This window comes from Sminthopsis crassicaudata, chromosome 4, assembly GCF_048593235.1.
Source record: "Sminthopsis crassicaudata isolate SCR6 chromosome 4, ASM4859323v1, whole genome shotgun sequence".
NCBI lineage: Eukaryota > Metazoa > Chordata > Mammalia > Dasyuromorphia > Dasyuridae > Sminthopsis > Sminthopsis crassicaudata.
Genome location: NC_133620.1, coordinates 184,927,279 through 184,937,811, shown reverse-complemented (window position 1 = coordinate 184,937,811; position 10,533 = coordinate 184,927,279). Strand labels below are relative to the sequence as shown.

Here is a 10,533-nt window from a genome sequence, read left to right as displayed (position 1 = left end):
AAAGTGGTTTTGCGCTTAGAAGGATGCTGAGTATACATCTGAAAAACCCGAATCTTAACACTTTTGCCTTAGAAACAAAAGCAGCTCATCCGAGTTTATGGCCAAATAATTTTAGAGGCAATAAGTTTTTGTTTATTTAAGAGTAGGCAGGGGAAAACAGAACTTGAAGGGGGAAAGTGCTAAGAAGGGGTGGAGTGATGGAGGGAGGAAAGAGGAGGAAAGGGAAAGAGTGAAGATCATAAATTTGAAGATAGAAAGGACCATTTTTTCCAACCCTCTCATACAATAAATGAGGAAACTGAGACCCAGAAAGGGAGACGTGAAAAAAAGGCGGAAAAGTAAAAAAAGCGAGCAAAGGGAAGGAGGGAGTTATAAGCAGGGAGAAAAATGGAACGATTGAAAAGAGAGAAAGAAATAAGGATGGAAGGAAGTGTGAAAAGGAGAGATAGGTGGAGACGGACTGATTCCATCTTCACTGGACCTAGGAGAGCGACTTCCTCCTTTTTATGGTCCTGCCCCGAAGAAGGCGTGGCCAAAGAGAGGGAGGCACCCCTGGCGCGGGCTGAGTAGAGGCAAGGCTCCAATGGGAACGCCGGGCTTTGCCCGCCCCTCACCTCCTTCGGGGCAGTGAGAAGCTGGAGTAGAGAGGCGAGGTGGCCGGCCCTCTTGAGAGTTTGCTCTGGAGGGGATAAGCGCCGCGGTGCGCGGGTTCTGACTCAGCCAGTCCTGCCGAGCTGGTCTGCCATCCCCCAGCTCCCTCCCAAAGAGAAAGGGGGGTGGGGGAGGACAAGGGAGACTCAGCTGGAGCTTCTGACCGGGAGGAAAGTGCGGGCTGCCTGGCGAAAGTTAGTGTCCTCCGCCGCGGAGCCATGATCTGGAGAGGCAGCCTTGACCTCGCGCCTCATAGTGTAGCGCGTCCCGCACTGCTAGCCCCTTTGCTGCTGCCTTCGCCGAGGTCTCTGCTCTTGCTGCTGCTGCTGCTGGGGTTTTCGCTGCCGCTGGAAGGGCGCGTGGACAAACTAGGTGAGTGGCGTGACCGCTGGCCCGGGGCGAACCCCAACTTTCCTCGGCGACTTGAACCCGGTGTTGGCCCCTGCCGCCCGCCGGAGCCGAAATACTCCTGAGGCGAGGTACCAGAGGGAAACTGAAGGGATGGAGGGAGGAAGGAAGTTGGATTAACCCCCGACGCCACCTCTCCAAATCCTGTGCCTGGCAACCCGCGTGCAGACCTCAGACCTTAATCCCGGAGTCCCAGACACCGGCGCTGCTTTACGGGCTCGTGGGATGGGTGTTTCTCCTCGCGCTCTGCGAGCGCCATGAATAAATAATCCAAAATAATTGAACCTAAATGATCTGATTTAGTGGTCAGTCTGCCTACTAGCTAACTCCTAGTTAGTTCCAATTCCCTGGCTGCCGACCTCCTGAGAAATGTCACAGATCTAAGCACTTGAGCGCAGGGTCAGGCTAGCCCGGCATTTCCGTGTGTGTGTGTGTGTGTGTGTGTGTTAGGAGGAAGAGGTATGAATACTAAAAAGCCCCCATTGGAGCAGGTATGAACTGGTTTAAAGTGCTGGCATTCCTTGGAGGAAGAAATGTGGTAGTGGGCAAACTGGTGCTTCTTTCTGATAAATTAGAGCAGCGGTTCTTAACCTTAGGGGCTTGGGCCCCATTCCCAATTCCTTGCCCTCCAGCGTTAGTAAAGCAGATTTCAGGAGTTGGGGTGGGACAAAATTTATATCATTTTTTTTTACTAAGCTCTAAGTGAAATTCAACAATTCCTTCATTTTTTAGAAATATTCCAACAGTATCCACAGGCTCTTCTATCGCTTAGCACATAGTAGGAGCTTAAAAGTTTATTGACCGTGTTTTTGTTTTTGTTTTTTTTCTCCTCCAGACTGCCTACGGAGCCCGTGATGTAAATAAGGTTACGAATCTCTGAGTTAGATTAATGGATACCATTGTTCTTCCGTACCCCTTTAGTTTTACGAATCCCTTTAGCTTGCTTTAGCTTTAGCTTTAGCTTTTGGGTGATTGATTCAATTGTTGCCAGCAATTCACTCCTCTCTCAGCTTGTTCTTTTTGACTGATCTGAGTGCAATGCTTGGTTTGACCTAGTTAATCCATACCTAGTTTATCCTCGAGGCTGAGAATTCACCAGATTAAAGTAGCAAGCAATTTTAGGAAACATGTAACTATGATTTGTTAATCTGTCTTAATTAGCTATCTAATCTGAAGGAAAGAAAAGAAAGACAACACTGTGGCAATCTAACCTCAAGGGATGCTTTTTATGTCCAAGCTGTGATTATTTTTGTGTTTTTTTTTTTTTTTTTTTTTTTTTTTTTTTTTTTGCCTCAGTTTCCTTTGATTCTTTCTCATCCTCTCCCTGACAATGTTGCTACTGTCTAAGAGTAGTGACTCTAAAAGAACCTGATCAGCAAACCCTTCTGGACCAACTTATATAAAACAGAAAGAAAACTAAAAATAAACTGAAATATGGCAGTTTTCACAGTACTGTGTGACAGTTGCTGGCAAGATTATAAGCATTAATTCGTGGTACTAATTAGGAATTATTAGCAATTCATTGTGAAAATGAATATTTTAACTTGAGAGAAGCATCATGGCTCTGTGGACTGAGAACTGGATTCAGTCAGAAATACTTTGGCAACATTCAGGCTGAATGCCAAGTCGCTGCCCTCCTAAAGAACCAGGGCAACTTTCTAAGGTTCACATATCACAAAATATTGGATGACCCTTTATGATTTTTCTAAAGTGTAGGTGTGCCCATATCACCCCTCCCTTTTTCTCTGATCCCCTTTACCTTCCTGGGATGTTTCAATAGCTCACTCTCATCTGTGGGATCAAATATAATGTTCTCTGCCATTTGAAGCTTTAAACTTGACCACTACCTTACTTTCCAGGCTTCTTTCAAATTACTGTCCTCTACATTCTTTACAATCCAGCCAGACTGACCCACTTGCTGATCCTCACACATAATACTCCATTTTCCTTGTCTGGAATGCTCTGCCTTCCTACTCCCCACTCTTAGTTTCCCTGGATTTAGGGGAGATCCAACCTTCTGCCTGAAATCTTTTTAATCCCCTCCCTCATCATCTGTTAATGCATTTACTCCCCATTCAGATGACTACCTAATGGCCCTCCCATTAGAATGTAAGCTTCCTGAGAATGGGGCTTGAGTTTGGGATATTTTGTTTTGTTTTGTCTGTCTTTATAAAAGCATAGCTTTTCCTTATGCCTGGCACAAAATAAGTTCTTCTTGGTAAACTCTGGAACTATTTTGGCCTGAGAATTTTCCTTATAACAAATTTCTTACATTATTGAAATCCCTCCTCTATCTCCAAAAAACCCCAATTAACTTTTAAAATGTTGGCCTATAGCATACATAGGTGGTATTCAAATAACACTTGATTTAAACCATTTTTTTCCTTTCTTTTCAAGTCATGAAGTACAAATTAAGGGGTACTTTTTCAGTTCAAGACATGGGTGAACCAAAAGCTTGCAATACTTACAATGCTGGTGTATTTAAGGTTTTTGCCCATTTTTAAAATCAATCTCTAGATCTCTGTCCATCCAGTCCCTTAACTATTTTTTTTTTGAACAGCTTTCTTGAAGAAAGTTAGCACTGTGACTATGTAAACACTTATAATTTGGCTTTAAATTGAATATGTCACTATGCATTACCTGATGGAATGTGATATGGCTACTCCCATTTGCAATAAAATATTATGCACTTTGATAGAGTCAAGGGCACTAATTAAGGATGAGGGCAAGTTAAAATCAAATCTTAAGATTTGAGAGTTTGAATGAAGAGATTATAGTGACAATAATTATAACAAATTAAGTAACAATTCGCATTTATGAAAAGTGATAAGATTTAGAATTAGAAGAGAATTTACAGTTCATTTAATTCATTCCCCTTATTTTTCAGATGAGGAAACAGGCTCATGTAGTAAATAGCTAATAGTGAGTGTTTTAAGAATTTTAAAACTATTTCCCACAACCCTGGAAGGTCAGTTGTTGTGTACCAATTTTACAGATGAGAGAACTGAGGCTCAGATAAATTCTTATTTGTTATCACACAACTAGTAGAAATAGGAGCTAGGAGGTAAACTCAGGTCTTTTGATGGTCCAGGGTTTTGTTTTGTTTTCCCCTGTTTTTCCAGACTGCCTCTAAATAAGAAAAGTGTGGCTTTTTTTCCATTCCCCCAAGTTTGTTTCTGGTTTCCTGAGGTTCTCAGGTTTTGTTATAAAACAAAACTAGTTCATTTGAGTTGAACTTTATTGCAAAATTGAACAAATGAGGTGTTTCTTTTTTGGGAAGGGGGGGAATAGAACATTTAATGATGAAGAGTATCTTCTTTTATAGTCTCTTTAATTGATAGTGAGATATTTTAGTGTTTTATTTTCAAAAATCTTAAATGATCCAATTTTGAGTTCTAGAAACATATTGCTTGTTTAGGAAGTTAGGTGGTGGATCCAGTTGTTTTTATGTTTTGGTGTTCCATTTTTAGGAGATCAGTAGCAATAACCTTGAAAACAAACATTCATCTAGCTGTCTTGGATGAATAACAGTTTGTTCTGCATAAGGAAAAAAAAACAAAATTGTTTATTTCATTATCTTTGCTCTATTCTTTTAGGAGTAAGAGTATATTAAACAAGATAGGAGAGTAAGGGCCATTTTTGGAATTCTGAAACTTCTTTTTAAAGCTTGTTTAGGAATACAGAAATAGGATTTTATTATACATAGCTGACATATTTCAGGGACATAATTTGATCTGTCGTGTATCCAAAGCTGTGTAATAATGAGCAATGTTATAATAGGATTTAGTGTACATACTCATAAGGCTGATAAGTGGGATTATTTTAAGTCATGCATGGATTGCAGTTTGGCAACACCACATTGCAGTGTTGGTCCCTCATAACTGCTTAAGTGAAAGCAAGTATTGGCACAAGCTGTTCCAACATAATTTTTATCACTTAGAGAATAAAATTTAGTGTCAAAATGCAGACTAGTCCTTTCTTTTAACTCTCCTGGTAAAGAGTGACTATGGTTTAATCCCAACCTTATTGCCTTAATAGCAGACTTTAGAGCATTATTATGAGTATCTATGGGTCAGGATATTTGCTTTCTATGTCTTTTAAGTAGATGTCATGTGGACAGAAAAAAAGTACAAGCCACTAGACCAGCAAGCATGATGTCACTTGTGCAGATGATTTGTACCATTCATAAACACTTAATATTTACACTAAATATTTCAGGAAGGAAATAATTTACACTAAAACAACTAAAAATGGTTCAAAGAATTTTTGTAAAAATCAAGATTTTAACTTTGTATATATCAAAATGTGATTTTTGATCTTTTGTTTTATACTTAATAACTTGCAAACCTCAGGGTGCCAGAAACAGACTTGGGAAAATGAAATGGAAAATACACATCCTTAAATAAGTGAGTTGTCATTTATTTTTAAGCCACGTGGAGAGAAGTTAAACAATTTATGACATATTAAGAGGTTTCATTTATTTGGAAACAAAGTAATTTGTTTATGCAAATATTTCGGAGTTCAAATAGTTCTGGAGTTTATGAAGAATGACTATATAATGTGGAGTTTGTAATTATAAGTATTCTAGAACTACTTACAGGAATATTAATCACCATGTGCATTTAAAAATGACATCCTTTTCACCATTTATTAATTCTTTTACTCATTCAACAAGTACTGGAAAATGGAATACAAAAGGAGTAGAAAACATAGTCCCATTGGGATCATAATCTAAAGCTTCAGTCTTTAAGGCCAGTCCCCCATCCCAAAATTGAACCAAGAGTAAATTGAGGCTCAGATTGGTTAAATGACTTGCTCAAAAGCACACAGGGAATAAAAGTCAAACTGGAATTTGAACTCATGTCCCAAAACTTCAAGTTCAGCTTCAGATTAAAGTATCAGTTCAGATACAGATAGTTTCAAGATACTCTTGAAGACATTGTTCTTTATTTGAGCCATCAAGTCACATCTATGAAATGATTCCAAGGCAAAGTAAAGAAATGGTGTGTGTGTATATAGATAGATAGATAGATAGATAGATAGATAGATAGATAGATAGATAGATAGATAGATAGATAGATAGATATCACAACTGCTTAAAGAGTCTTTTGTTTTTTTAGGAAAGTCTGAAAAATTTGTTTTTTAAAAGACAAAATTTATTTCTGACCAGGCAGATTTTGTGAATTTAAGTGAAACGGAAGGAACAACATGAATTTCCATCCTCTTTTTACCCCTCCTCCTTTAAAGAATTTTAGTCTGTGGGAGCAATTTGCTTTTTTGAAGTTGAAAAGTCATGTTGATGTAATCTTCCAGATGTTCAGGCCTTAGTTGTAGTTAAAAATAGTTGTTTGTTTGGGGGTGGGGATTTGTAGCTGGTAAATAAAGAACTCATATGGTGATTTGTGGTGACAGTTCCTTATGTAGAAGTAATAGCTGACTTTTAGAGGTCTAGTATAGTGAATCCAGTTAACCTTGCAAAAGGGCTTCTTTTGGTATAAGAAAGGAAGGAGGAGGAGAAGGAGGGAAGAAGAGAAGGAAAGAAAAGAAAAGGAGGAAGGAAGATGAATCTGATTATTTTGGAAAAACACTGTCTTGTAGTTTGAGAGAATGGGGTAGAGAAAAATGATATTATGATTTAGATTTGAAACTACATATTGAAAATATGATTGCCATCTGTTACAGGACTGTATCAATCTTATTTGAACAAAAGATCGTGAGCTTTGAGAAACTTGCTGGCAATAGTCTCTTTGTATTGGTTGTTCACAATATTTTTAATTGAGTAGACAAGGCAATTGGCTTTCAGTAACTTCTAGGATATTGAAATTGTTGTATTGGAGAATATCAAGAATCCTTAGGAGAAACTGGGCTTGAATCTCATCTCTGACACCAGTCATGAGAACCTGGGCAAGACTTTTAACTACTCAGAACCTCAGATCCTTTATCAGTGAAATTGGGATAATAATAGTACCCACTTCATAAGGTTGCTGTGAGAATCAGATATGGTAATATAAATAGAAAACACTTTTCAGTTATAGGCCAATATCAACCAGCGTCATCATACATTCCCTTTGTGGATAGCGAATTGTTATTTTGTCATGTCTTAAAAGTCTAGAACAGTGCTTATACATAGGGGTTTATTTTCTTTCTCCTTCATCTTGTGTGCTGTTTTGAAGTTTATAATAAATAGCAGAAATTCCAGGTTTTTGTTGTTTACAGAATCCTATAGTAAATGCATATTTTAAGATAATTTAATGATTTATAGAAAAGTCTGCCAGAAATCATTTGGAAACTCAGTAATCAGGAAGGATTTTATCTCCAGGTTTTACTTCTTAACTCTCTCAATTATTTTTTAACTTGAGTTGGGTTTTTCTCTCCAGACAGTCTCCTCTTTTTGGAAAGAGACCACAAATTGGTAATAAACCTACCTTCCCCTCCAAAGCAATTTTTAATCCTCTTTCTCTTTTCCTTTAAGGTCTTCCTCACAATCTTCCATGAAAATTTCTCTAATTTACTTCTCCCCTTCCCCATCACTCAAAGTAGTTCACCCATCCTCGGTTTTTTTCCATTATTTCTTTTTATGAATGTCTCCTTTTCCCTCTCTGTCTTATATCACATTTATCATTATTAAGTTATAAGCTTCTTGAGAGCATGGCAGTTTTGGTTTGGTTATCCAATATCTAATATAGTATTTTGTGCATAGTAGGGACTTCTTAAATGTATGGGCATTCATTAATGTAGTAAAAGGGATGATAAGTGGAGGTAGATTACAGAATACAAAGTTACTATTCCTTCCAAGGAATTGATCCAGTCAATTGCCAAATCTTGGCAATTCAGCTTTCACAACTTCTCTCAAATCTCTCCCCATCTTTTATATCTCTCAAATCTCCATTTACATAGGCTGAGAGATTTTCCCCCTAAAAGTATTAGAAGTATTTTAATGGGGGAGGGTAACATGGTCAGAACTGTATTTTAGAAACATCTATTTGTCAGCTGTGCCAAGATAAATTGGAGAGAGGAGAGATGAGAGACAAGGCTATTATAATAGGCTCTTATAGAAGTTCAACAAAGAGATGATAGGACTTGAACTAAAATAGAGGGTTTGTAAATAGAAGGAGGGCAGCCAAAGGCTGGGTTCAGGGTTGCAAACTTTTGTGATTTAGGATGGTGCACAAACTATCTAAAATTTATTTCATGTCTGGGGGAACTTCTTTTATACCATCTGTACCTAGTATATACCAAATTCTAAGGAGAGTGACCTGAGGTATATAGATGTTGGAATATGCCTCAGATCCCATAAACTCCCAAGTTTGTGATATGAAATAGGTCTGCTGGCTCCATATCTGTTGTTAGTGGCCCAGATCCTTATATTTTTAATCTGATTTGCTGAATTCTAATCTAGTTTTATGAAAGGGCCTTGGGATATCCCACAGGTCCAAATACCCAACAAAAGTCTAAAATTTATAATCTTAGAGAAGGAGTTCTTAACATGGGGTCACTGAACTTTTAAGAATAGATAGATGGATGGATTTCAGAATAACTGCCTTCCTTTGTCATTTTTTTTTATTTTATGCATTTAAGAAAACATTTTCCTGAGGAGAATTCCATAGGCTTCACTAGACTGCCACATGAGTCCATGATATAAAAAAGGGTTAAGAATCCTTGTCTTAGAGAGATGTGTCAGGCCCTAGAAATTAAGTGTCTTGTTCAGGACTCCATATGGTATGAGTCAGGTGCAATTTAAACCCAGGACTTCCTGATTCCTCATTAACCTATTTAACCATGGCCTCATTGTTGTATTTATGATTTTTTTTTTGGTAAATAGACTGATATTATTTCTTACAAATAATAACCCAAATGGATATTTTATAAAGCCAGTTAACCTTAAACTACCAATGTGCTCTAAGGAAAACCAGGGCAGACTGACTATCGTGTGTTTTTAGTCACATGAATTTAAAGTGCTTGTTTTAACTCAGAGCTCTTCCTTCTTGCCCAGAAAAAAGAATACATTTAGATTTCTGTAGTAGGTTTCAGCCCTAAATGAAGAATAGACTACCCTAGTGCCCCTGGAACATTAGACTTTTCTATTTTTTTTTTTTTTTCTATCAACCCATTCTTTGTTTTGTTTTGTTTTGTTTTGAATGGAGAGCAGTTATCTTGTTTCCAGAATTAGGATGATTAAAATTCGTTCTTTATCTCTAAAGAACACTTACTTTGTTTAGTCCCCCAAAAGAAAGAAGAGCCCACTTATGTCCATACTACCAAGGAGAAGAAGAGAAAAATATCCCTGTTTCATCAGAATAGCCTGAAAATCTGTGTGGTGGGGAAAGAAGGGAAGCAACATGGATGTATTATTGGATGTGTTTATGAGGAGAGGGGAGAATAAAGCTGTGGCCATTTCCCTATTGTTGACTTTCAGAATTTTGGATGGCCATGGAACATGTCTTTTTCTGCCAGTCCTTGTGCCCTTCTAAATGCCTGCTAATATTTAATGGAAAACAAGGTGGAAAAGAACAGAATACTTATTTCATAAGACCTAAAGTTAGAAGGGACTTTAGATCATCTACTAGTTTCATCTTCCAGATATAGAAATTAAAGTGACTTGCCTGAGTCATACCCACACATTCTGGCTTCAAGTCCACTCTATCATTATTTAGACCTCCATTGAAGTTTAATAAATTACTGTAGTTCTTCACAATTTGTAATGGTTCTTTTATGGCATTTATACAACTCTATTTGCTATAGAAGAAATTTTGATATTTTCCTTTAAAATGATAGTTGATAACTAAGAGCTTTTTATGATAAATGAAGGATAGTACATGAAAGCATCCTTTGGGACGAGTATATTCTTATTTCTCTTTCTCTCTGAAGAAAGGGATAGCATGACAAGTATTTAGTTTAATAGAATTCAATTTTTGGTCTCCTAACTCACTAGAATTTTTGCCTCATTAGATGCATGACAAGATGTCATTTTTTTCCCCCTACCAAGACTTCCTATTTTCTGCTCAGTAAACATTGATTGCTTTTCTTTTTTCATATGAGTGCATGAACACATATCTCTGCTCATCTGTCTTTTATTTATGTTCTCTTAGAGTCAAATTAACCCAGCATGGTTTTAGAATTGACCAACTTGTCTACATATTACAAATGCTACTTTTTTCTTACTTTTTTACCTCTAATACACATTACACTCTTCTTATATAGTTCATTCAGTTTGACCTAAAACAGTATATCTGCAGGTTACAAAATACAGGCATTTATCTGCTTAAAAAACAAACCAAATAATTCATACTTAGAAAACAGGATTCTTTTTAATGTGAAGTCTTTGATGTGATTTTAGAAAAAATCTATTATACCTTGAATTAATTACACCTATAACAGAAAAGAAAGTACTTGACCTTATCAGTCTACTAAGGTCCAATTTGCTACCTCTGAATTTTGAAGAATAGCTAATCTCAGTAGTGACATATCCATAGT

General features: G+C 37.3%; 1 protein-coding gene across 3 annotated transcripts in view; it reads left to right on the top strand.

The window, feature by feature from the left end:
* The first annotated feature begins 594 nt into the window (after nt 1-594).
* Nucleotides 595-10,533, top strand: part of DCBLD1 (discoidin, CUB and LCCL domain containing 1) — a 101,484-nt gene continuing 91,545 nt past the window's right edge. For all 3 annotated transcript variants that reach the window (XM_074310017.1, XM_074310018.1, XM_074310020.1), the window contains exon 1: nt 595-1,023. In XM_074310017.1, coding sequence (XP_074166118.1) covers nt 870-1,023 — 154 coding nt within the window. In that variant the 5' untranslated portion in view covers nt 595-869. The remainder of the gene's footprint in view (nt 1,024-10,533) is intronic.